Source organism: Lissotriton vulgaris, chromosome 1_1 (assembly GCF_964263255.1).
Source record: "Lissotriton vulgaris chromosome 1_1, aLisVul1.2, whole genome shotgun sequence".
NCBI classification, from domain to species: domain Eukaryota; kingdom Metazoa; phylum Chordata; class Amphibia; order Caudata; family Salamandridae; genus Lissotriton; species Lissotriton vulgaris.
In genome coordinates, this window is record NC_141685.1 from 332,709,971 (window position 1) to 332,737,209 (window position 27,239).

Consider the following 27,239-nt stretch of genomic DNA (forward strand, 5'->3'; position numbering starts at 1 on the left):
TTAGTCCGACACTATTTAATATCTATGTGTCGGACCTTGCAAGTGTCATCAAAGCACACGGGATGAGCCTCACCTCATACGCTGACGACACCCAGCTGGTTTTGGCCATAAAGGGCGATGGACAGGAGGTGGCAGAAAGATGCCAAAGGGGGATGATTGCTATCGGTGAGTGGATGGCAAGAAATTGCCTGAAGCTCAATTCCGATAAAACTGAGGTGGTCATCTTTGGCAACCTTCTGCCAGCCTGGTCGGCAGCTTGGTGGCCATCGGCTCTTGGTGTCCCTCCTATCCCCACCGCTAAGGTTAGAAACCTAGGAGTGACATTTGATGACAAGCTCTGTTTCATGGCCCATGCAAATAAGGTGGCAGCTAACGCCCATTTTAAGCTCAAAATAATAAAAAAGATCATCCCTTTTTTACCAGATTCAGCAGCCAAGACGTTAGTCACCTCTCTGGTCCTGACATCGTTGGATTACTGCAACGGTCTATTGCTTAATGCACAAAACAGAGTCACAAAAAAGCTTCAGACTGTGCAGAATGCAGCGGCACGCGTGCTATCCAAAAAACCCAAGTTTGCTCCCATCTCGGACACTTTGAAAGATTACCACTGGCTTACCATTCAAAATAGGGCCAAATTCAAAGCACTATGCATAGTCTATAAGACCCTGCAGGATCAAGGACCGCGCTTCCTCAAAAAGTTACTAATTCCTTATAATCCGTCCAGAACACTGCGTTCCTCCTCGCTTAACCAACTTGTGGTTCAACGAAGCAGAACAGTCTCATGGGGTGATCGCCGCTTCTCTATCGCAGCTCCTAAAATCTGGAACTCCTTACCGAACCACATTAAAACAAGTTCCACACTCCTCCAGTTCAGAAAGAAACTGAAGACGTGGTTATTCAACCAGTAAACCCAGCCACCAATCTTCTGATCAGGGATAGACAGCATTGCATACTAGCGCCGAGACGCCTACGGGTAATTGCACGCGCTCTATAAATGCCATTAAATAAATAAATAAATAAATAAATAAAGCTTGGGCTAGGATCTGGCAGACTTGACATTGGGGCAGCACATGCCAACTACCTTGCAAATTTCATATCCTACCTTGGCCAGCAGGGTTGTTTCACGGTTGACATTGCTCCAGGGTGCAGCTTGAGAGGTTTTGCAGGGAATGCAGAATAGGGTTGCAGGGAGATTTTTCACAGATTTTTGTTAGGGAAAGCTGTAGTTAGTGCAGAGTGTCTGCCAGTTTAGAGTCCAGATCCTTTCCTTTTAAATTTAGTTATGATTCAGGCCCAGATATTTCCATGGGAATTTAAATTACGTTATCGTCTGCTACTACTGTGGCACTCCCAATCCATTATGGTGAGATATTGCTACCTATTCTTTCTCGGTTTTCTGTTTTAGGTAAATTGTAACACAGAATAGGCGAGAGCGGGTCAGTCCACTTGATGTGCCGCAACTGCTCTCTCAACATGTTGCTCGCTCCAGAATACTTTAATTTTTTCTATTGCTTCAGCTACAGTATTTGCAGAGCTTTTTTGCGAATTCTTTTTTCCTCCAAGAACTGAAGTGTTCTTCAGTCTGCGACTATTCAACCAATTACCATTCTGGACTTAGTGGGAATAGGAGGAAAGAGGCCTCGTCATCAAACTAAAAGGAATCGAGAAGAATGTCTCAGAAGGCCTGCGCTTAACCAGGGGAGCTTACAGAGATGAGTAGATCAAGCAAAGATAGGAGCCTGTTCTCCATTCTCACTGCATCTTCCAGATAGTGTTTCTTTGTGTTTTTGGTGTTCCTCTTTGCTGTGAAGTCTAATTTTTTCCTTATCCTTCAAGGTTCTTCGTAACATCTTCTGGCCGAATTCATACTCCCTAGTAAACTTAAGCAACAGGAAAGTAAATAATACATAAAGGGTGAGGATTAATGTATTGCTTTTTTCCTGCCTCCGGCTGGACACTCATCAAAAAGTATTTTTTTTTGCTTTTCTTTTTTTAACCAGAAAAAGCTCAAAGCCTTCTCTCTGTCTGTAAAGACATTCAGGGAAATCAAATTAGAATTTTTTTAGGCTCCCATGAAGAAAAAGCCTAAACAGTAGAGTTCTGTGCTTCACGGCCCGGTTAACAGGAGCTGCAAAAAAGAAAAAAAAACTGAAGCGACTGTCAGTAATGATGACATACTGGTGGAGTGCTTATTTAAAGGAGCAATGTTAGTGCCCACCCTATCTGGGCTGCTGCCAATTTAGCAACCTATTCAGCAAGTTTTCTCTTTTTTTAATCATAAAACAGGCTTGTGAAAAAGTTTGTCACTTTTACTAATCTAGTCAGTTTTCTAAATGTATTATCTTTTTAAAAAGAAAAATGCATTACATTTAAATTGTAAAACATGATCCGAGATCCCAAATATAGGGAGGACAATTCAGTGGTTATGATGATCAATGAAATCCCCTGAAGTAATTTTTTTTTTTAAATACAGAAGGTGCAGGCTTTGAGAAACAGTTTCCTTCACAGTGGGATCTGACATTTTGTAGGTCTTTTCAAAAGTCAGTTACTCGCCGAACAAAATCTGGAAAAATGCTGCAAGCAAATCTAAATGTAATAAGCCACAATACAAAAAAATAGATAATTAATGGGTGGGTTGTAGGAAGAAATATGGAGCAGAGCACCTGAGAATTCCCTCACATGAGCTTGGCTAGAAGAAATCTGAGAGTTGAAGCCTCTGATGGGTGTTTTGTGTGTCTTCACCTCTTTGGTCAGAGTAGACGTCACAATATTAGGGGACTAAACTACATGCAGCCTATGGCTTGTTTCGATGTTATTTATTGTCTGCATACACTGCTATGTTTACATTGATTACTGTAGACTTCCACCATGCCAATTCTATGAAGGCATGTGATTCTATGAAAGATCCAATGTTGGAAAAATTATTGCTATCTCAAATCCCTGGGTCTTCAATACCTAGGCAAAGATTGGGTTAAAATCAATTCTGTGCTGTACCATAGGCTGGTCAGCTCCAAAGTTCGTCAAATATATTGGTTTGCTAGATGACTTCTCCACCTTGGAGCAATTCCACAAGTTTGTGGAAGAATGCCCTGATCAACGGTGTCCTGTTTCAGTGGGAAACAGAATGCAAGGCTTATGGAAACGCCCCAAGCAATATTGTTGTTTCTGCTGCTGTACACGCTCATTTAGAAAAAGGTTTGCAGAAGAGCTGAATCTAGACTTTTATGTGGCTTTTACTGGGGCAATATTAAAAAATGAACAGGAAATTATCAACTGGAAATTAGATTTTTCTGCAACCTTCGTGGCTCGTTTCCAGATAGCACAAAGATGGCGGTTGAGCGAAGCCCTGGTAGGACAGGACTGAAATAATAAAATGAAAAACTGAATCATAAAAGGTTATAAGAAATGGAAAAAAATCATTAAAATTTTGCAAACTTTTCAGGACTGCATATACATGATGTGTAGGAAGGAGATTGTACAGTTGTAATTAGAAATGTGTTCCTGGGTAATTTATTTTTTTCAAACTTGTAGATTCTTGTGATTAAAGATGTAAAATGTATTTATAGATCTTTTTCCGAATTTCCTTTGCTAAAGAGACATTTTAATTAAAGTACTTGATGCAGATATCCACTTGCAATAAACAATTGATCACAACTGGTTCTCTGCACAGACAATTATTTCAAATGGGAGCAACAACAGTTCCAACCACACACAACAAATGGGGTAGCCACTTCCGGAAAGAACTTTAGGCTCTGCAAGGGATACTGAAAGCCACACACAAATGCCAGTACTATTCCGTTCACTAGTGGCAAAACAATACAATGAAACCCATAAAGAGGAACCCAAAACAACTTATTTTACACACATTTTTATTAAGCTGTTGCCATAGTAAAATATTAAAGGCTGCCACTGCAAACACATTTCTGTGATTTGTCAATAATTTAGCCACCCATATAAAGTCTCTCAGTTTATAAATTTCTTAATAAAACCTTCACAAAAAACATCACATTAATAGTTTAAATGTTATTCAAAGTCGTTAGGTTGGGCATGTGCACAGAATTAGTTTGGAACTAGTGAAAAGCACAGATGCAAAAACATCACAGTAGAAGCTCGGAGTACTGTGACGTTTGAGGGTGATCAGATGTTTATTTTATGTTGCAGCTGGTTAACGTGATAAACACCGATCAGTGATCATAACCAGTCCCATCATCACAAAGAAAATCATTTCTGCTTTGGCTAATTCATGTTTCCCAAGCCAGGCGATGCGATTGCGGATTGTTTTTCCCCCCAATAGTTTTTAATGAGCAAGTCACACAACACTTGTGCCAACCATAGTTCTTTAGAGTAAACAAACACTACAGACCAAAACACAACACAAAAAAGATAAGTGCAAATGTGTATCCCAAGTTAGGACACCCGATTAGGCTAGCGATCATGATACTAGACAGGAGGTTCTTTTGAAATTCACTGATAAGGAGTTTAGGAAAAAATAACTCAATGTACATTCTAGTTTCTTAGAAAATAAATATCCAAATTCCCATGGTTTTCCATGTAAATGCTGCCAGCAGAACGGCTGCATGTGGTTGAAGTGGGACAGTAATGAAAGTAGAATGCAAATACCTATAAAGAGGCCTACATTTAAAACACGAATGGGACAAAATAACATTTTGAATTGAAATCTTTATCATGCGCCTACTTTTACAAAAGACTGCACCAGCCAGAACACTTTCTCTGCAAAGAGGCAATTTAAAAAAAAAGTGCAAACACTTTAATAAAAGTAAATTATTTGTAAAGGCATTCGATTATTTCTTCTCAAATGAACAGTCTTCACATTAAAAAATTGTAATTTATGAAGCCATGCATAGAAGGTTCCTCTGTAAATGCTGACCAACTCAAAATAACCGTAATGGCTTTTTCACATTCGCAGAAGATCCTTTGTTAGATATACTTCCACAGGAAGAAAAAGGTGTAGCTTTCAGAAAGAGGTTCCTCATTAAAAATATTAAAAACCTGATCATTTAATACATTGCTATTGCAGGAAAATCTTGCTGGATGTTTAGAACAATTTCGGAAGTTGCCGGAGACGGTTCACATCTAGGAAGTCGCCAAGTGATTTAGGGTTTTCTGAGGGCTTTACTTCCATTTGCATTTCCCTTGCATTCTCTTTTTCAGGATGACGGGTGTATTGTGCTTTTGATGTTAAAAGTTTTGGACTATGGGACATCTCTCTGATAACCTGAAATGAGTTTGGATCAGAAGGTTGCAGTACCATCCTGTAAGAGAGGTCGTCTTTGACATTTCTCAAGCTGTTCACATTTACTTTATGTAAGAAGTGAGCAGTGGGTGATTCCATATTGGTGTTCAGTCTTACGTTTGCTTCTTCTGAAGGCACTTTTCTGCAACTAAGTCCTTCAGGATTGGGTCTTGATTTTATATCCAACAAGCTATTATCCCCTCTAGAAGAATCCGAAAGTTCATCCTCATCATCGCTGCTGTCATTACTTTCTATTAACCCATATCTCTTCATATACTTTTTCGTTGCAAAGGACATGTCACTGGGTGAAATTAAACTTAGGCCCACCATGCTCTTTTCAGTATTTGAATTTAAGAGGCTTTGGAAGGACGAGTACTCCAGGGAGATATTCTGGCTGGTCCGACTCTGCGAGAGCTGAGAGAGTTGAGACCCGTTTAGGTATTTCAAAGCGATTGCATTTGCCTCCATGCTCAGATCGACTCCATTCGGGCTGAACCCACTCATTCCAACATTATCAAAGGACAAGTGGTTCAATCTGGGGATCACAGCTTCAGGATTGATGCATGCCAGAACACTAAAACAACAAACAAAAAATTGTTCATCTACTTTGGCAAAAGACCATTTTCATTGCATATTGACATTATCTCAACTTGAATATCTGGGCCAGTAAGCAGTCTATGATACAGTTAGCTCAAAACACCGCTTCAATTCACCACATTATCAATGTCGAACAAATATTTCAAAACTAGGGAAAGAAGAGACATGGAGATTTATGTACCAAAGTGAAGATGTTACTTGCCATTTCAGTTATCTGATGTTGTAAGCATCCATTATATCACCAGTTTTTTCTAGACATTAAGACTCTCGAATTTACAGATTTTCAGAATCAGTCAGTATCCCACACTGCTTTCTTCAGGCATCTCACACACTACCAACAGTACATATTGGTGCTTAAATACAACTTAATTTCAAACCAGACAGCTACAATTCAATTAATTAAAATGAAAGTGAAATAAGATTTTTAACCTGAACAAAAAAGTCACTTAAATCTAGGAATGGTTTTACAGTGCAAAGCTCTTCTAGCATTACATTCTGTGCAGTATTCCACCATCTAATGACTGGGTACAGCGGTGACTTTTTACAAATGGTTTTTTAGGTCGAAGGCTAACTGGTTTGCTAACAACATCTTACTGGATCTATCTCTTTTAGGCAGTCGAGCTTGAGTTCGTCCGTTCAGTTGTCCAAACCATATAAACTGTATTCTTGCAACAGTGCTCTTTTTCCGTACACAGGCCTTTAAGTCTTGTACTTATCTGGTCAGATTTGCTGTGCATTCAGAGACAGAGGTCAAATGTCAGGTTCGGTTTTCCAAGGAGCTTGGTGTTTACTCTTCCTTCTCGTACTATCAAACCAAATCGATACACTTGGAGATGGTGACATTTCCAAACATTATCGTTTTGCGCCGTATACTTTCATCAGTAAAACTGTATGCCTGTACAAATGTAATGGTCATTTCAATTGCAGATGTGGTCTGCAATGGCAGTACACTACCACACCATGCATAGTTCACTTTACCCCACTCCACTCTACGCTACTGCACTCTAAGCCTCTCAACTCTACACCACTTTATGCCACTGCACTCTGCTCCACTCTACTCTACTACGCACTACTCTGCAATCTCCTTCCCAGTGGAAAAATAGAAACAGGGTTTCGGAAAGATCAGGATACTAAGTCCTTTTCAAAAACACCTGGAGCAATTGTCACGGACAGGACATGTTGGGATACTGTAGAAGTGTGCTTCCTTTCAGCCTACTTTCCATCTTTCCTATAGGTTTTATGAAATGTTTTCTTGTTTAAAAATGGTTTCATGACATTTCATAGAGATATTTTTTTACACTAAAATGGACTAATTTTTAAAGAAACAAACAGGCCACTATAGCATTAATTAAGGTGTCATTTTTCCATTTTAAAGAATTAAAAAAAACTGGCATTTATAGATAAGAAAAAGTATACATTTTTATTGTGCAACTTGCTCTTGGGTACTACATAGAAGTGGGAATATTCAGAGCTTTTGACTTTCTTGCAGACCCCGTGTGTGGTCAGCATTTCATGAAAAAAAGTACACACTACTAAAAGACATGACGTTCAACCAAGCACATTGCTTATGCTCGTCTTGAGCAGGAATACATTAAACTGCAGGAACATCAAATTTGCATCGATAAGGGTGTGTAAAGCTTTACTCGACAGACTGCATACAAAAGGAATGCATTCATCCCCCTCCAAAAAAATGAACAGCCAAAGATTAATATATAAAACACTGCACAGCCAGATGTGCTAATGTGAAATCCTGACTCTAGGGTCTGTCAAAACTACACAGATGAATATTTAAACAGTATAAAAAAAGGAAGCGTTTGTAAAGTGAAGTATTATTACCATCCCACAGGGCAAAGGTACAGAAATCCATATACCCAACAAAACATATCAGCATATTACCTGGCATTTTCTACTTTATTTGTATTATTCTTCAAGGTATCCGAGGAGTCCAATGTAATGTGCACACCAAGATTCTTTAACTGTTTGAGAGTCGCACTCAGGACATCATTTTGCTCGTATGCTTTCGAATTAGGTTGGGAACTCCTTTTCCTAGCCTTTGTACTGCTTTGCGATGTGCCATGTTCATCTGATGTGTTTGATTTTACTGATGGCTCATCGCACTCTTCAGACGATTTAAGTAAATGGTTGACTTGACCCTGATCACAAAGCAAATTTATGAAAAAACAATGTTAAAATTTGACGTTGGCAAAGTATAGACAATAGTTTCCATTGAACGTTCAGTGAGTTCTAGACCCATGTTCTTCATTTTCAAGCCCTAAAGACGCTTTCAAGCAAACCTTGTAGGTGCAAAGTTCAACAAACATGCATTGGCAAGCAACTTTGATGGACGTCACCAGTCAATGATGTATGAATTAGGCTCAAAGTGCCACTCTAGGCCTACAGTAGAGCTATCCAACGGTGATCTATGCGGTCCAAAGTCCTACCAGTTGTTCTGACATTCAACAAATCAGATATATTTGCATGCAATTCTAAACTGGAACCATTTACAAAGTGTGTGATGATCCTGAAAATAGATTATGGATCCAAAAAGGGCATATTTTACCAAAGCGTTTCAGAATGAAAGCCGAGGCGAGTGTTCAAAATAGAGGCAATAGAAAGTACACTAGCATGCCTAGGGTGAAATAGGAGTATGTTGAAGGCTGCCATGTTTTCTACGGCTGACCTTTCAAATTTAGCATTTTTACTGAAAATCCTACTTTTCAAATGAAGTGTGCATAGATGTTCAGCAACCTGCTGCATAGACAAATTCCACAGGTTATTTCCACTTGATTTAGTTTCTTGATGAACCTTTCCAGGGCTGCCAGCTTGCCTGACAGGCCTGAACCACCCCCTGGTTTTCCCTCAAGACTGGGATTAGAAGTGTAGCATTTACACCCAATGCTCCATCTCAGCGAATGCAACATTGCTGTCATTAGCAATCTGCCTCCATTCAGGGACCACAGAAGAGCCACACTGCTCTTGGGAACTTACTACATCCTCCCTGCCCTACGCCACAAAATGCTTAAAGGCTTTCCAACTCCTTGCTTCGTTTCCTTGTCATTTGCCCCCAAGGATTAATTTCACAGGCCTCTAAAACGACTCTGTGGTATTTCCAGAGAATACTCTCCAGTAGCTCCCATTTTGGCTCTCAATGCAGGAAACTGGGAGCAGCCTTTCCACACACAGCTTGCTACAACATTCAGACTTCCTACAACAAGTCAATTCATCACAATGCTACCTACAACAGACTGTCCATCAGAACTAAAGAGCACAGCTATTGAAAACACTGGAAATTGCCAAATGAAGACAACTATAATGGATCAGTAACAGAACCTCAAAAAGTAAATATCAGAAAAATAGTATTACAATATTTGTATCCTTACCAGTAAATCTTGGTAAAGAATTTGATCGGAAGGAACATTAGCCAAAGTCTGGACTGGCTGCTGAATTTTATTTGCATCATCAATGCATTTATCAACACGTTCGGAGGCCTCAGTTTGTAAACCCTTAATTTCTTCTGATGGGGTATGCTCAGGGAAGACAGAAGAGCGTGGCCCATATGGTAAGTGCTGAGAAACACTGGTTAAAAGAAAAAGCATTCATGAAGGTTAATGAGCTACAGGGATTGACCATACACACTGGTAAAGATTTAAAATAGCATATTTTATAAAACAAATGATAAGTAAGAGAACTTATGACATAGAAAAAAAACATGGTTTAAGAGAGCAATGTATTTTTTTAAACTAATAAATTATAACCATACTATTTCTGCAACTAAAATTTATATTTATTTATAGGAGGTTTTAAAATATCTTTAAAAACACGTTTCAAATCATGGCTATAATGCCCTAGTCAATACAGCAAATAAGATTAAGAGCAATATGTAATTTAATTAAGTATATATATTGTAGGTAGCTGGCTTTCTATGTGGTGTACCTAAAAGAGTTACACTATGTAGAAAGTCTAGACTACCTTTATTGGCTTACAAGGCTTAAATACACAATACCAAATGCTTTCTTTTGTGGTAGATTGGGCAAGCAGTTTAGGCTTAGCAGAGGGTACTGTTAATGCATTTGTTGAACGCACAATAAATACGACACACACAAGAAAAAACACTAGACCAATTTTGAAAAATTACAGGTATTTTTATATATATTTTAACATCAAGAACTTCGCAATTGTACTTTTTGATATAGCTACTTTTACAGGTAAGTAAAAGTGTACCAAAAGCTCGTTTTTACGCGGTAATGCTTTCCTATGCAGAAAGAAACATACTGCGTACAGGTATTTCCAATGATTTTCATGCCCCCCCCCTCCCCCCTCCCTTTAGGACTTAAGTTGCTAGGGGGGCAAGGTTTCAAGTTTACCTGCCCTGGAGTGTCCAGGTGTAGAGGGCTGGACGGGTTGGTAGTCTTGCACGCTAAACCTTAGGAAAGGAGGCAGGGGGATTGAGGGGGGGGGGGGGGTTACACCTAGAGGCAGGCTGCAGAGGTGGGACTTTGGGACAAGTCCGGGAGGTCCCAACGGGAGTCTCGGTTTATGGGGGGTCCTGGGAGCAGGGGAGCACTGTTGTTTTTGTCTTGAACCCAGGCCAAGGAGCTTGGGTGCAGAAGGTTTTGGTCGGCTGGTGCCCATGAGTCAAAGGCACCCAAAGTTCTTGATTAAACCGGCAAAGGGGGGCAAAGCAAGACATCGGGGCCACTCGGTGCTGGCCTCTGCCATGCTGACATTCCTCATCAGCTGGTCGGTCTTTGAGGTGTTGGAGTCCGCACTGGACTAAAACAAGCATTGGTTGCTGAAAGGGGTCCGGTACCCAGTGTATTGATGCAGGGCGGCTCCTGTTGGTCCTAGTGTCTTCACACTTGGTGGGGAGACGGATCTGACCTTTGGGAGCACAGGGACCTCCTCCTAGGTGGCTGTTGCATCAGGAAACTGGTGAACAGCAGAACCGTGAACCTGGCATTGAGGTCGGTGCCTGCGGGTTGCAGGGAAGTGGCATCTCCACTGTAAGGAAGTGCTAAAGGTCCTCCAAGACTTTTGGAGGATGCACAGCTGCAAGACGATTCGGGTTGTCACGATTGTCGGGACAAGAGCAGGTTGGAAGGCAGGGTTTGACGCCAAACAGTCTGCAGTTCTCGGTTCTTCTGTTTTTCTTTGTCTTCTTTGTTCAGTCAGACTAATCAAAGTTCCTGGTGTCAGGGGGCCACCTAAATACTCAATTTAGGGGTGTTAAGAGGACTATAAGGTAGTAGCCAATGGGCTACCTACCTACCCCTGGGGTGAATACATCCCCTATGTCAGTGTTTCACAAACTGGGGTCCGCGGAACCCCAGGGGCCCCTGACACATTCCTAGGGGGTCCCCAGGCAGCAGTTTTAAAAGCACTGCAAAGTTCTGTGTATAATAAGCAGTTTTTGAGCAACAATAATAGTGTCAAGATAACACCAGTGATTAATGCTGGAGAGGGATGAGAGTTTTGTCCATTGGCATCTATGACTTATCTAATGTAGCACAGAGGGTTAATATGCCTACTGCAAAGAAAGTGCACCATGCATTTTAAAAAACAGTATTTTAGGTGCATAGGTCAGTGGGTTACTGCTTTTGTCACAGAGATTCTTTTGTTACCGTGCAGTTCATAAGTTACAATCGTAATCTAGCACAGTGACCTATAAGCTATCATCAAAGAGCTTCTTGCAAACTGCATGGTACAAGTTAGTAACTTATGTTTTTAGGTCTCTGCCTGCCAATGCACTTACGTATTGCTGGCGAGATTATAGTAAGGGCAAAAGAACAGTCTACCAACAGCGGATTATACACAGTTCATGTGAGACAGGCGCGTGCACGAGGCCAGCCACGTCACACCACCATTTGTCTGTGCCTCGCATCAGACTACAAAGGCTGCCGCTCCCCCCATCACACTTCAAAGGCTGCCGCCCCCCGCGTGCACATCGCACACCACCACTCTCCTACTTCCCCTCCCACGGCCGCTCTTCCCATTCACGCGTTCTGCAGGTCACCATTTGCCAGCATGCGGCCGCTAGCGCTTTCATCCTGATCACTCCCCCACTCTCCTACTTCCCCTCCCACCTCCCAAACAGCATCAAGCCGCAAAGACTTGCTGTACTACAGAATTTTTTTTTAACAGGACAGGTTAGTTTGCTAATTTAAAAAAAATGAGTACTTTACTCAGCCCAGTCTAGAAGTATCTTGATTAAGTTCATTGAAGACCCGTGACACAGCATTCTCCGTTCATGACTCAACCCTTTGGAAAACTTGAAGCAGAGATCAGCAACCGATGATCACCCCGATTTCCAAAAACATGGTGAAGATTAGTTTCTCAGTCAGATGTAACCTACATCTTGTTGCCGATTTGAGAAGCATCAGCAAAAAGCACTGTGAGAGCTAATACCTCTGTGCGAGCAAAGCCACGAGGCGAGACATATGGAATGAGCCAATGCTTGATCTTTCCTATTATCAGGCCCTTTCTTTTAAGAGTCACCGTTTGAGGATCGCTTGTGGCATTGGTGAGAGTGCATCCTTGTAACATTTCAGGATATAAGATATTCTATTGAGGTCGCTGTGAGATCCAGAGCTCCCCTCTGGCTCGGTTTGCACGCCCTCCAGCAGTAGCCAGGTAACAGGGGGATAGATAAAGTAAGGCACACACAGGCCTGGCGCATGTAAACCATGCATGTGCAGCTTTAAAGTAACAGCACAGGGGGGCGTGGCCAAGATGGCGGCGGTGTAGGACGTCTTTTTCGGTCCCTCCGCTGCCGCTGCTTTACCGCCTTGAATTAGCCCTGCAGAGGACCCTGCTGCCGTCCCGACACGGAGCGGACAGGTCAGGAGACCGTCCCGCACCCGCGGGTGTGTTTTTAGACGCCTCGGCCCGAGGAAACGGCCGCGACGCTGCCTGTGGCCGGGAACGGAGCGGCGCCTGGAGACTGTGGTGCGCGCGGCCGGTGAGCCGTCTACTGTGGGCCCCGGCTCGGAGGCCTACGCCGGGGCCGCTTCGCGCCGGCCTCCACTACTGCGAGGTCCCCTACGGCGGAGGTCCCCCAGCGCCCTATAGGGGCACCTGACGAGGCAGCCTGGGCTGCGGCTGGTGAGGCAGCGCTGGCAGTGAGGGGGAGATTGCGGACCCGAGCCTGTGCCAGCGTGGAGAGGCCCACGTGGCACCATCTTCTTTCCCTCCCCCCCCCTGACGGGACGGCGGCGCTGAGCGCCTGAAGGACACCCCAAGCTGGACCTGAAGAGACGGCTCTGGCACTGAGGGGGTGCTTCTGTGCCTGGACCCCGGCTGGCGGAGAGAGATCGCGTGGCGCCATTCTGCACCCCCCTCCTGCCCGGACCAGCGGCGGTGGAAGCGCGACCGCAGTGAGTGGGGACAGTGGGCCCTTCCCCCATCTCTGGCGCCCATCGCTTGTCCGGGGCTCACGGGTGGTGAGCCCTTCTGGGGTCTGCGGACTTGGCGCTCTCTGACCCCTGGGCTGAGCTATTGACCGAGCCTCCGGGGGCACCACGTTTACAGCGCCTGCAGCCATCTGGAGCCTACACAGAGGCGCGCTCCTGGCAGTTGGGGACCTGTCGCCGCCATGGCGGCCAACAGAACCAAGAAGGATAAAGAGAGGGAGAAAGCCCTGAAAGAGGCCGCACAGAAAGTCTCCCCGCTGCGGTCGGCGGCGGCGACGGACAGAGCGGCGACACCGGAGGAGGGCGAGGCGCCTGCCACCAAGGCCTTCATGCGAGAACTTTTTGCGTCCATCAAAGAGGACATACAAGAACTTCGGGCGCAGCTCGCCTCGGACCTCCGGGAAGTGCGACGAGACGTCGACGCCATTGGGGAGAGGGTGGCGACCCTCGAGGAGCATGATTTGGACACGGCGGGCGACATCCATAAGCTCCAACAGGAGATCCTTCGCCTTAACACCCAGCATCTCGACCTGCAGACGCACACAGAGGATCTGGAGAATAGATCCAGGCGCAATAACATTCGTATTCGCGCAGTCCCTTGGAAAGGTGAGGGGTCGGACCTGCGCGAGTATGTCGACGGCCTGTTCCGCCACATCCTACAAGAGGAGGAGCTCGGCGAGATCCAACTGGACAGGGTCCACAGAGTCGGCCTGCCCAGAGGCTCCAACGCACCCCCCCCGGACATCCTGGTGTGCGTCCACAACTTTCAACTTAAAGAAAGGATCTTGAGGAAAGCCCGTGACCATGACCCCCTTCTGTTCCGAGACCACCGCCCTGTGCTCTACCAGGACCTGGCGGCCTCCACCCTGGCCAAGCGACGGGGCTTCCGGGAGGTCACAGCTTTTCTGAAGTCGCAAGGAGTCCCCTACTCCTGGGGGCACCCTTTCCGGCTGGTCTTTCGTTGGAAGGGGAAGCTGATACAAGTGCGCTCCGTGGAGGTGGCCCGGGACCTGCTGGGGCTGGAATCGACTGACCCTGCTGCTGCGCAACCGTCGCCCTCTTCAAGAGCTCGCCGTGGTTCCGGGGACTGGCACATCGTGGGCAAGCTTTCCAGGCCGGCGGGCCCAGATCGGTCTGTCAGACTCCAAGAACGTGACGCTGCGGTGGCCTCGGTATCAAAGGTGACCGAGTCGCTCGAGGGGCCCTGAGCGGAGCGGCTGGCCGTTCTCCCTCTGCACCTGTTGAGTGATTGGCAGTGGAGGGACCGACCCACTGGACACTGATGGGTAATGTACTGACACGTCCCCCGTGTATTTTGTCCTGTATCAGGATCTGGGTGGCTGGTGGGAGTAAGTCCATGCCCCCAGCCCTTGGGACTCCGATGACAGACTTTTGTGCCCCTGTAACTGTTCTCTTCTGGGGCCTTGTCGGGATTTGGTTGTTGTTGGGATGGGGGGGCTCCGGGAGGTTGGTTTCGGGAGGGGTTGGGGTAGTTGGGGTGTTGGGGGTGGGAGGGAGGGAGGGGGGCTTCCCGCATCAGCCGCCACTGTCTCTTAGCGGGGCGTTTCTCCTGCCTCTCAGATGGGGAGAGATCTGAAGGTTGTCAGCTTAAATGTCCGGGGTCTCAATAGCCCTGTCAAAAGAGCAGCGATCCTCTCCCTGCTGGAGGGATCGGAGGGCGACATCTGTCTCTTGCAGGAGACTCATCTCCTCGCCAGAGACACGAGGCGGATGAAAGATAAGCGCTTCCCCACTCAACTCTGGTCTTCCTGTGGTACGAAACGGCAGGGTGTGGCGATACTGATTAGCGCGAAAGCACACTGTAAGATATTGTCTCAGGTGGTCGATATAAGGGGGCGCTTTTTGGCGGTCAGGATCCAATGGGGGGACTCCCAATTCACGATAGGCTCTATTTATGCCCCCAATGTGCAACAAGAACCCTTCTTAACTTCAGCGCTTGCGGAGGTGCTAGCCTCTCCTGATCCCTGGGTCCTGGTGGGTGGTGACTTGAACGTGGTGATGGACCCAACGCTTGACAGGTCTGAGGCGCGCTCTCACGCATCTGGCGCGCTTTCCAAAGGGGGTCTGCTTTGGTTGGAAGAGGGAGGGCTCCATGACGTGTGGCGACACCTGCACCCAGATGAGCGCGATTTCACTTATTACTCTGCGGCACACAAATCCTACGCGCGCCTTGACCACTTCCTTGCTTCCACTTCCCTGCTTCCTCAGCTTTCTTCAGCGGAGATCGCGCCGCGCTCCCTCTCGGACCATGCGCTTGTCTCGGTGGTGCTGTCGGTGGGGCCCGGGAAGCCGACGCGCGGAGGCTGGCGGTTGCGCGATTCCTTGCTTAACTCTGCCTCTGTGGTGGAGCGTTTGCAGGACACGATCAAATGCTACTTCGACACTAATGAGACCGATGGGATGCCGCTCGCCTCGATTTGGGAGGCGTTTAAATTGGTGGTGCGGGGTGAATGCATTGCGATCTCAGCTTCCTTGGCGAAGGCGCGCAGGGAGAAGCGGGAGGAGCTTGAGCGGGATGTTCGTGGGTTGGAAGCGATACACAAACGAACTGGGGCACAGAGGGTCTGGAGGGAACTGGAGACGAAGCGGCGTATGCTGAAACACCTTGACCTGGACAGGGCCGAATACGCGCTTCTCCGACTGCGCCACAAATTTTATCTTAGTGGCGACAAAGGGGGCAAGATGCTGGCGCACCGCCTGCGGGCACACGCGCAACAAACGATGGTGTCGTCCGTTAAGGACGAGCATGGGGAAGTACAGGAGGCCGACGCGCACATTGCGGACAGCTTTCAGCGTTTTTACCGCGCTCTCTACACGGCCGAACCCTCGGATTCGGACAGGGTGCTCGAGTATCTGGAGTCCTGCACCATCACCCCCCTGTCCCAGAGTTCAGCTGTAGCCCTAGATGCCGAGATTCGCATAGAGGAGGTCGTCTCGGCAATTGCGCGCTTGAAGGTGGCTAAGTCCCCTGGCCCGGACGGCTTCACAGCTGCCTTCTACAAGAAGTTTTGTGTCACCCTAGCTCCCTTCCTGACGCGCCTCTTTAACTCTTTCCGGGAGTCCGGGACTGTGACGCCGTCCATGGCCGAAGCTGTGGTTACGGTTATTCACAAGGCAGGTAAGGATGCCCAGGAGTGTGGCTCCTATCGGCCCATCTCACTCCTCAACGTTGACATGAAGTTGTTCTCGGGCATCCTAGCCACGCGCCTCAGCCGGTTTATGGACGGTATCATTGAACCCGATCAGGTGGGCTTTGTGCCGACGCGCCAGGGTGGCGAAAACACCAAACGCCTCCTACATCTGATGGACTTGGTCCGCCGTTCACGGACACAAGCATGCCTTCTATCCATCGACGCCGAGAAGGCTTTCGACCGGGTTGACTGGTCATACATGTTTGCTGTCTTGCGTAAATTTGGGCTGGGAGACACGTTTATCAACTGGGTCCGCTGTCTTTATGCCTCCCCGCGGGCAGCTGTCCGAGTCAATGGCTGTAGGTCTGCTTGCTTTCCGATTACTCGAGGGACGAGGCAGGGATGCCCGCTCTCGCCCCTGTTGTTTGCGCTCTATATGGAGCCTTTCGCGCAGCGCCTCCGGGACAACGCAGGCGTCCGAGGGGTGCGCTTTGGGGCTGAGGAACACAAGGTGAGCCTCTACGCGGATGATGTCATCTTATCCATCACGCACCCGCGCTCCTCTCTGAGGCACCTTTCCCGGGAACTGGAAGAGTTCCACTCGGTTTCCGGCTTCAAGGTCAACTTCTCTAAGTCCCAAATACTGAACCTCTCAGTGCCGGAGACGGAGGTCGTCGACCTCAGAGCCGACTTCGCATTCCAGTGGGTTCAGACCGACATCCCATACCTGGGGATCCAACTGGCGCCCACGATCACCCAAACGGTGGCACTCAATTATAGGCTGCTCCTTGACCAGACAGCGAAGTCGGTCTCAGACTGGTCCCGGTTGCAACTGGCCTGGTTTGGCCGCCTCGCCGCGATCAAAATGACGATCCTCCCCCGCATCCTCTACCTGTTCCAGATGCTGCCCTTGCGCCCCCCCCCCGGGGTCCCTCCGTAGGCTTCAGCGGTTGCTGACCACGTTTTTGTGGAACCACAAACGCCCCCGTATCGCTATCGATCGCCTCATGGCGCCGCGAGACGGCGGAGGACTTAACTTCCCGTGCGTGGAGGCGTACTACCAGGCTGCGTGCCTGCGTTTTATTTTGGAATGGAACAGACCCATGTCCAGCAAACATTGGCTTTTTATGGATCAGACTGTGGCCGGCCGCAACATCTGGCGCGAACTGTGGCTCCCGCGCAAACACAGATCCTGGGGCCTTTATTCCTCCCCGGTGACCGCGCCGACCCTTGCAGCGTGGGACCGTCTAGCACTCAGACGCGGCTGGACCACCTTCCCATCTCCGCTGACGCCTATCGTCGACAATCCGGACTTCCCCCCCCGGGTGTGCTTCGCCGGTTTTCCAGCGCTGGAGGGAGCTGGGATGCAAACGGGTGGGTCACCTCTTTCAGCCGGAGGGGCTGATACCATTCGCCACTCTGTGCCGGGAGTATTTCGAGCTAACGGCGGCCGACGCCTTTCACTACGCACAGGTGGCGCACTGGGTGACACTTCCCGATAATGTAGCAGACATGTCTCGGCCAATGACGCCCCTGGAACGCTGGGTGGTCTTCAAGAAGGATGATCGCAAACTTATCTCCGAGTTGTACGCCTTCATTATGAAACGCCATCACCAGCAGCGCTCCAGGGCGCAAGTCCGTTGGGAAACGGAGCTGGGCCGTCCCCTGACGAGTAAGGAGTGGGGCAAGATCTTCTACCGAGCGCACCACACAGCGGCTAATGTAGCGGGCGCGGAAGCGGCCTTTAAAATTGTCACTTATTGGTATCACACACCGGCGAGGCTCCATGGGTGGGACCCCAAGTGCTCGAGTCTTTGCTGGCGGGGCTGCGGCGCTACAGGCACTCTTACCCATCTGCTCTGGCATTGTCCCAAGCTAGTGCGCTACTGGCAAGCAGTTTTAGATGATATAGATAATGCTTTTGGTATCACCTTTCCCAGAGCGCCCGAATTTGTGTTACTGGGCCTGCCCCACCCTAAAGCGTTTCCTCTGCGTTCCCCGCAGGGTAGGCAGATTGCGCTAGCACTCCTGGCGGCACGCTTGGTGATCCTTTCACGGTGGCGCTCGCCGGACGCCCCTGATACTAGAGATTGGATTAGGCGTTTGTGGTTGCTTCTGGGGATGGAGCGCCTTTCCCTATGTGTGGATGGTAAAGGGGACACGTATGCTAAGCTTTGGGCACCCTTCATACACTTGCTGTCTCGGGACCTACGCGAGGTCACATGCCCCAAATTCCTCCAGATTTTGCAGCTTATCCCCTTGGAACCACCCGGGGCTACGACATGATTGTCTCTGGCTTGCTGCAGGGGCGGGCGGGGATCCCTGGACTACTGGGCTCTGTGGATTGAATGAACTGTGCTGATGCGGGGAGGGGGTTTGGGGAGGGGGGGGGGGGAGGGGGGGACAAAAGGGGGGGGGGGAGGAGGGATACTAGAGTGGGTTGGGTGGGGGGAGTTGGCTCGGGTGGGAGGGTTGGGTTTCCTGCGGGTTGTTTCGGTTGTTGGCTTTGATAAAAGGCAGTATCGCCTCCTACATGGACCCACCGCATGGCTGCTAGCCCATCTTCGCCGGGTCGCCCTCCGGGTTGTAGACCCTGTGGCTGTGTTATGTGTACCTTGCCTTCGCTCTGCCGGCCTGAGGATGTAGGCAGCCCAGCTGTGTTTATTCTTGCATTTCTGCCGAATAAAATTGTTTGATTCTAAAGTAACAGCACATACATTGAATGTATGCAAGATATGTGCACATAGGTATCCCACAAGCCGCACTTGAAAACTCAACTGCGTGCCGGGATTCGAACACTGAAAGTGCTACATGCAGCCACAACTCAAACTGTGCACAGAAAAGCTGCATGCGAGCATCACAGGCTTGGCATGCACAGAAAAACAACACCTGTAAATAAAATATAAATGTAAATGTATTGGCATTTATATAGCGCACTACTTACCCGTAGGGTCCCAAGGCGCTTCGACCGCTGCGAAACCCTTCCTGGCTTCCCTGAGAGATGGTCCCTTAATGGGTATCTCCAGGGTGAGACCAGGCATCCCCAGCGGTCTGGTGGGGCCGTTAGTGAAGATGAGGCAAGCTAATGCCCAGAGTTGCCGAGTGTGATCGCTGATCAGAGTGGGCACCGAGGCGAGAGAATTATCGAGTCCGCTGACCCTGGTCCAGAAACCTGCCGCGCCGGGAATCGAACCCTGGTCCCGGGCCGTCCTCTGCTCTCGGGTCTGCCGCCTCTAACCAGTGAGCCACACTACTTCACACACATAACACAATTAAAGGGGCGGAAAGGATATGTCACGATGTGTCAGGAAGTGCCGGTTCTCTCCAATTTATATGCATTGCATTCTAAAACTAAAGAAGTGCAGGACAGTATCTGCCCATTTAAAGCACTGCTTACACCGGACACATTTAGGCGGGAGCTTAGAAAGTGCAGATTCGCGTGAGAAGGAAGTGCAAAGGTTTGCAAATATCGAAAAGAGTGTCACTGTTCACCTAATTTCCATGTCACTTCTGGATCACCAGCCCCTGCACACAAGCCCTAGCCCCGCCGGGGGATGTCGATAGCCACCCTTTTAGGGGCCACTTACAAATGAGTGAAATGTGTAGGTCTAGAAGGGAGCGAGAGTTGCACCGCAGCATGTAAAAAAGGCTTTGTGGATCACTTCTCCGGTCAGGTTTGCACACCAGCTATCCGGCATTTTCCTATTCAAGTAATTTGTGAACAGAACGCGCTTTGTGAATCGTTCTCTTTGTGTGCTAGCGTCTGCCGCCGACACTCGAGGTGATCTTGTGCACCAGCTGTAAATTGGATCGTAGAAACAGGCCCAGATTATCCAACCTGCTTTGTGTCCTTCCTCAGAGCCCCTTCCGTGCAAGCTCATCTCTACAGGGACTGATGCATTTAGTTATTTGGTACATTCACTATGCTTCCTACAGCAACTTCAATCCCCCTTTTCGGGCGCTTCAATAGAACATTCAATCAACCAACCAGGAAAATGTACTCATCATGTTGCCATGTCAGCACAAAGCAAGAACAGGTCTTAACAACGACGAACGTACAATATTATTATCTCCAAACAGCAGGCCAGAAATCAATGCAGTGTACAGCCATTGAGCAACACGAACATCTGATATGATTTCGAATAAAGACATATAAACATGACTTAATAAACAAATACCCCCGACGTGGCTATTCCCTTTATGTAAAGTCCTTCCTTTAGAGAGTTCCAGAACACTTGCATTTTGTATAGAGGTGTGCTAGTGAAAGCGCGAGCTAGATGCCTGGCTGAGCTCGAGGACTTTTAGGACCCACGAGCCCAAAGGGAGCCAAGCGTTCACATGGCTTCAGCCTGCATCCAACACTGAAATTTCATGCAACAAGAATGGCAAAGCATTAACCTTTGATGGTAAAAGGGAGAGAGAAAGAAACCCATCAACTGGCTGAATTGCACTATATGACTCCAGAAAAACGGCATAAATCCCTATTCCTCTGCTTGACAAAATGTGCGATCCTAGGCAAGCACTTTCACTAAGCTTCCTTTTTAGGTCGTGCCTAGACTGTAAGCTAGTCTGTTGAATATATACTTTGTGGGGCTGGACTCCTCCCACTTCTTTGGATTGGTCTGTTCAGTGATCTTGAAAATTCTTGCCTTGATAGTGGAAAATTTGGCTTCCTGGTCCTCCTCTTTTTGAAGCTGTTCACTCCCAATTGCTCAAGGACCCGTCTCCTTTTGCTTTTTAGGTCTCGGCCTAGCGTACACTGTGCAGCAGTGTCGCGCAGCCGAGATTTAATGTCAACAGTATTGGGGGCTTGAACCCACCCCTCTTCTCCATTGGCTGGCTTCCTAAACGGAGGCCAGCCATTGGAGGAGAGGGGCGTCACTCCGATCAAGCCCAGTCTTTTTTCAGATTCGGGGGTGTGTTTTTTATGTTCTTTCTCTGTGACGTCTTCAGTCACTCAAACCTAAAAACACGCCCCGAATCCCAAAATGACTGTTTCTCCGAGGCATTTCTGCCTCGCCTCGGAGAAACGTGGTTGTGTTAGGTTTGTTTCTGCTCTCCCATGGGCTGTTGTCAGAGGTCTCCAGCCGTGGTGCAGTTCTTGCTGCTCCCGAAAAAGGTGCTTCGGTGTAGGCTCCGCTATGAGGCAGTGAGTCTCTTAGCAGCTGACATCACTAGCGGGTGATCTCCACTCCTTCATAGGTGGTGGCCGCCATTTTTAGTGCTCCGCAGCCGCCAGGGTGTACCTCAATCCGACCCTGCTTGGTGAGTCGCGTTGCTCTGTAGGGGTGAGGCGGTGACCGGAGAATGCCCTGATGTCCTCCTCTGGGATTGTCGCAGTCCGTATATCTTCTGGGGCTGCTCTGTCATTCCCCAGTCATGGTCGTCATGTTGCGGGGCTTTGACCCTCTGCTCCCGATTTCTAACTCAGCTTTTCCGAGTGACGGGGTCGTGCCCCATTATCTCTGATGGTTTGTCGCCGTGTCCCCCGAATGCTGAAGGTCGCATCAAGCCGGTTGAAGCAGAATTGATGGCGCTGCTAACCCCGGGATTTTGCCGTGGAGCGGAGGCAAGACACATTTACCGGGCCTCCCAAAACAAAAGCGTCCCTTAGAGGCCCCTTTAACTATGTTCCCGGTGCCCAACCCAGGGTCGCATATCAAAGGTGGAAGAAGATTTGTTGCCTTTGGTATGCAGATTCACTGGCCATCCTGCTGGAGGACGTGATAACGCCTGTCAGATCAGGCATTATTTCTGATCTCCTGAGAGCGTGGGCTGTAACCTGCACGGGGTCAGAAATGCATCTGTGCTGACTTGCTGGATCCATTCAAACAGCACATTAGAAGACTAGTAAGGTTTCAGGGAGCACCTATGAGGTGCCCCCTGGATGCATGTCATAATAAATCTTGAACTGGCATCAATACAGATTTATTAAGACAAGGTGTTTGATACCAAAAATCCGTATTTTCAGTGAAGCCATTCTACAGTTGAGGAACTCGTAATGACGAGTGCCCAGCACATATACTTAAAATTGCTTCCCTGTTCACTTGCAATATCTAGCAATAGAACAAGACATCATGGGGCATATCTGCTGATGCAAATATGTCCTCACAAGTGCTATAATGCACTCTGCCTTAAGGCTCTTAAGGAGTGTAGGAGTGACTTACATATAGTACCTGCAATGTACTTTGGTATTACAAGCAGACAGTCTGCAATGCTGTGTTTTTAGAAGGGCTTGCACCCTTTCATGCATTCTGCAGTGGCAGTCTGCATGTTGTTTTTGCAAGAGTCCCTTAGGTGGTTCCTACGACATGTTGCAGCCCTTAGGCACCCTCTTTAGTACCCTTTCTCTAGGTACCAGGGGTACCATATACTGGGGACTTACAAGGGTGCTAACGTCCTTGCCAATTAGCTTACAATTAGACACTGGAGCCTAGTCAGTAGGCTTCAGTGCAGGGTCAGTCAAAAAACAGAATCTTGCAGTTCATATGAGGGGCAAAAAGGGGGAGGGAGATATGCAAAGAAGTCCAGATTCCTACATATATGAATAGCATTAGCCCAGGGCTTGCCACCTCCTTATAGGCAGACTTTACATAGACTCCAGGTTTACATTTTGCTTAATCCATATTTTTCTGTTTCTATCGCATTTTAATTCATACATACAGAAATCTTTCAATGGAAAATGTTTTCTAATGCTCTCATGTCAAATTTGTTACTTACCAAGTTCGAAAAGTGTATTGCACAAGTAAGTAAAATCGTAGAAATTTAAAAAGGAGAAATAGACTGTTCATGAATGAAAACTATGCTGCATGGGATAACTTTCATTAACAGCCATTTGAACATGTAATTAATCTATTAGCCACAGCCCATTAACTGGGGAGTCACACCACTTAAACAGGCTACAATCACATCTATGCATTTCCTTATTTTCAAGCGTAAAAAAAGATGGTCTTAATGAACAGTTACTTATCTTTGGTAACAGTGTTTGGTAGATACTCTATCCTCACCTTGTAAAAAGTTCCCAGGTTCACCACACTCGATCGAAAACTTTAAAGCAGTACTCCCGAGCATCAGTACGTGACGTTGTGCAGATCCGCACAAGTGACAAACAGAGCCACATATATAACCAAGCGTGCAGACGTTAGTTGCTTTTTTAAGCTTTCCGCACCCCAAGACATAGAGGACATGAGCAGATTATCATAAACCGTGTGCAGATCTCTAGATTGGGAATTTTTGTAGAAAACAAAAAGTTCCGTTCACAGAACGGGAAGGTTGGCAAAGTCAGTGATTAGTCTGCAGTTAAATAGAGCATCCACCAGAAAGACTGATACTTAAGGCAAGTAACTGGTTCTTCTGAGGATTCCTCCTCTCCTGAATATTTAGAAGTACATCCCTAGGTGGATGTCTGCTAATTTGCTCTGACCAGAACAGTTCTGCAGGACCAAGCGAGAAAAATACCTCTCAACGGACTTCACTGTCGAGACAATAGTGGTTTGTGAACTTGTGTACCAATGCCCACTAGGCCCCTTGACAAATATCCAGGAGAGACACACACTGTGTGCTAAGGCAGTGATAACAGCTTTAGCCCTGGTGGAATGAAACCACAAGCCTTCTGGAAGATGCTGCTTCTGTTTTCTCAACTGCTTTTCACTTTGTTCAGGGAAAGGCTCTGAAGAGCTCATTGTACATGTTCTTTGGTACGATCGATGTAAAATCTCAGTGCCTATTTATGTCTCAAAAGAAAGAGTCTCTCTTCCACCTTAGAAGAATGAGGTAAAGCAAAGAATGCCAGAAGGGCGATAGCCTGGCCCACATGAAATGGGTCCTCAATATAAACGTATCGCCAAAAAAACAAAAAAAGTATTAAGTGGGTTGCCTAAAGAGCCTGCAGGTCGCTTACACAGTTAGCCAATGTTATGGAGATGAGCAAAACTATCTTCAACTTCAGAAGTCTCATGGAACAACTGGGCAGTACCACAAAAGGAGTGCACATTAAAAAAGGCGACAGCCAAGCTTAAGTCCCACTTAGGCATCACAAAGGGTTTAAGTGGAAACAAATGTTCAAAAAGTTCAAGAAATCTCATAACAGGTGATTTAAATAGTGAAGGCGGATACAACAACAGCAAAAAAGCAGATGGGTAGTTTAGGAAGCTGGCTCTGTATACACTATACCAAAGTTAGGTGTAGTGTGCACAGAGTCCAGTGGATCCCCAAAGGCTTACAGAGTTTAAAGTAGATAATACCTTACTCTCTATTTGTTGTAGTAGGGGCGAGTAGTAAGGCTTTATCAGGGGGTAGTGTTAAGCATTTATTTTACACACTCAGGCAGGAAATGATTTCATACACTCAAAGACTGAACTCTGACCAATTGTTTTGTATAAAATATTTCTTTATTTTATTTTATTTTGAGAACCAAGCCAGACTTGGTGCAGGTAAGTAAAAACAGTACTTTTCTGATTATACAATTGAATGTAGATACAGGTAGGTCAAATGTTCAGAAACTGTTGAAATTACATTTCAGTTACTTTGCAATTACCTTTTCTACTCAGTGTGATATGCCTAGATATCACACTGGGACATTTCCTAAATAAAAGGTAAGCAAGTCTGTTTTTGTAAACACACAGTGTCTTAAGTACTCAAACAATTTTCAACTTAGGAACCTTTTCACGGAAAAGCAGTTAATGCAGTCCTAAGGGAGGAAATTAAATTATCGGTTTAAAGGTAAGTATTTGGTTGCGTTGGGTTTCTGGGGTTAGAACTTGGGTTCCCCTATGGTCAAGGATGCACTAGGGCAGCCAGGTGCAGAGTGCTGAGGCCCAATGTTATCCAATGGGGTATAGGGGACCTCCGGTTGGTGACTGCTCACGGGCACTCCACTTGGATTTGGGAGCAAAGCTCCTAGGGTTTAGCTCAGGGTAAAGGGGAATCCCTTTAGCACCCACAGTGGCAAAGGAGCAGCCGAGTGCTGATTTCACATTGGGTCTTGCTTTGGAGATTCGTTTGAAAAGAGCTGCCGTTCTTGTTCGTAGGCTGAGGAATCTGCCTTCTACGTTCAGGTCTGCCCCCTAAATATTATATTTAGGGGGCATTTTAGGGGTCTTGAGGTCAGTATCCAATGGGCCACTGACCTTCGAGTGACTACACCCTTGTGGGTGAGCACACCCGTGTGGGGCCACCCCACACCAGTGAGCGGGCACAATCCCCAACACTGATTGGAGTGCCTGCAATCTGCAAGATGGCGGGCACTGAAGAGTGGTTGGTAGAGGTGGGCACACCTGAGCTGCTCTAATTTTTCCCTCCTGTCCGCCCACCGAAAAGGAGGTGAGACAGGAAGGGGTCCTGCTCCTGATAACAGGAGAGGCTGGGGTCATGTTACAAAGGCGGCAAGGCCTTTAAAGCTCCACTGCCAAGGAGGGCTCTTCCTGACCTGGGGGATGTGTGATCACCTCCGCCCAGGAAAGGCTTTGTTTCTGGGCCTATGGAGCAAAGGCTCCCACCCCAGTGGTACAGAAACATGTCTTGGTTGTGGCAGGCTCGTGTTTACCAGTCAGGGAACCCACCAGAGGCTGGTCGTTTTTCAGGGGGCATCTCTAAGATGCCCCCCGAGTGCGTGGTATAATAAATCCCACACTGGCATCAGTGCGGGTTTATTATGCTGAGAAGTTTGCTACCAAACTTCTCAGAATTCAGTAAAGCCATTATGGTGTTGTGGAGTTCTTAATGACAAACTCCCAGAACATATACTCTTTATGGCTTTACTGCACTTACAAGGTCTAATAATCGACTTAGACACAATAGGGGTACAGTGCTCACGCAACTGAACCCTCACCAGTGATATAGTGCACCTACCTAGAGATGTGTCTTAAATTTACCATAGGCAGTGGGTTGCAGGCATGGCACCAAATCACACAGCCTGCAATGGCAGTGTGTGGGAGTGTTATGGTACAGGACCTCTAAGTGTGGCACAATGTGCTGCAGCCATTAGAGGTCTTCCCTGGTCACAGTGCCCGTGGTACCCATGGTTCCTTTTACAAGGGACCTACATGTGGCCAGAGAGGTGTAAACTGGGGGGGGGAAGAGTACAGTTTTGGGAAAGAACACCGGCCCTGGGAACCTGATTGGCAGGGACCCAGGACACATCAAGTCAAAGTGCATCAGAAATCTAGCAAAAAGTGGGGGGTTACAGCAACAGAAACCCACTTACCTACATGTAGCCCATAACAGTGCCCAATAAAACCTTGGCTGGGCTCTGGAAAAAACAAACAAAAAAAGTCACGTAACTTAACTTGAAACGGCTTATTGAGTGCTGCATCAATCCACAAATTGGTCCCAATGACTGGTGTACACTGATTTTGTGGGGCGAGACCTCGCTGCCAGGAATGACAACCTCTGGAGGAAGGTCGAACTGCAGATGCTTAATTTCCAAGCATGTAGATCCTCATTGTGCAGGCCCGGTTGCAACACCCTGCCCAGCCCTGCTGCAGCGACAAAAGATCAACCTAAAGCGGCAGGGTGATTGAAGAATGGACGCTCAGGCCCAAGAATTCCAGGTACTACACTCAGGCCCAATCTGGTGCCATAAGGGGACTTGAGTCAATCGTTGATGACCTTCTTGAGACTCGGGGTCAGAGAGGCAGGGGCAGGAAGGCATACAGGAGCCCTGAGCTCCACTCTGGGGGAAGGTGTCTCCAAAAGAGTTACCTTGGAAACTACAACATGCAAAAGTACGGATATTGCACTTACTCAAAGTGGGGAAAAGACGCTGCGCATACCCTCGGATGCAACTGCTATTTGTGATCTGCTTAGTGCCTGTACCGGAGTCTGTCC

General features: G+C 47.4%; 1 protein-coding gene across 1 annotated transcript in view; it reads right to left on the reverse strand.

Annotated features, from left to right (window-relative positions):
- Nucleotides 1–3,852: 3,852 nt before the first annotated feature.
- The window catches only part of STIL (STIL centriolar assembly protein), a 340,881-nt gene continuing 317,494 nt past the window's right edge, over nucleotides 3,853–27,239 (reverse strand). The window contains exons 15-17 of the mRNA XM_086952397.1: nucleotides 9,232–9,427; nucleotides 7,748–8,004; nucleotides 3,853–5,828 (exon numbers count right to left, since the gene is read on the reverse strand). Of these exons, the coding sequence (XP_086808523.1) occupies nucleotides 5,057–5,828; nucleotides 7,748–8,004; nucleotides 9,232–9,427 (1,225 nt within the window). The 3' untranslated portion in view covers nucleotides 3,853–5,056. The remainder of the gene's footprint in view (nucleotides 5,829–7,747; nucleotides 8,005–9,231; nucleotides 9,428–27,239) is intronic.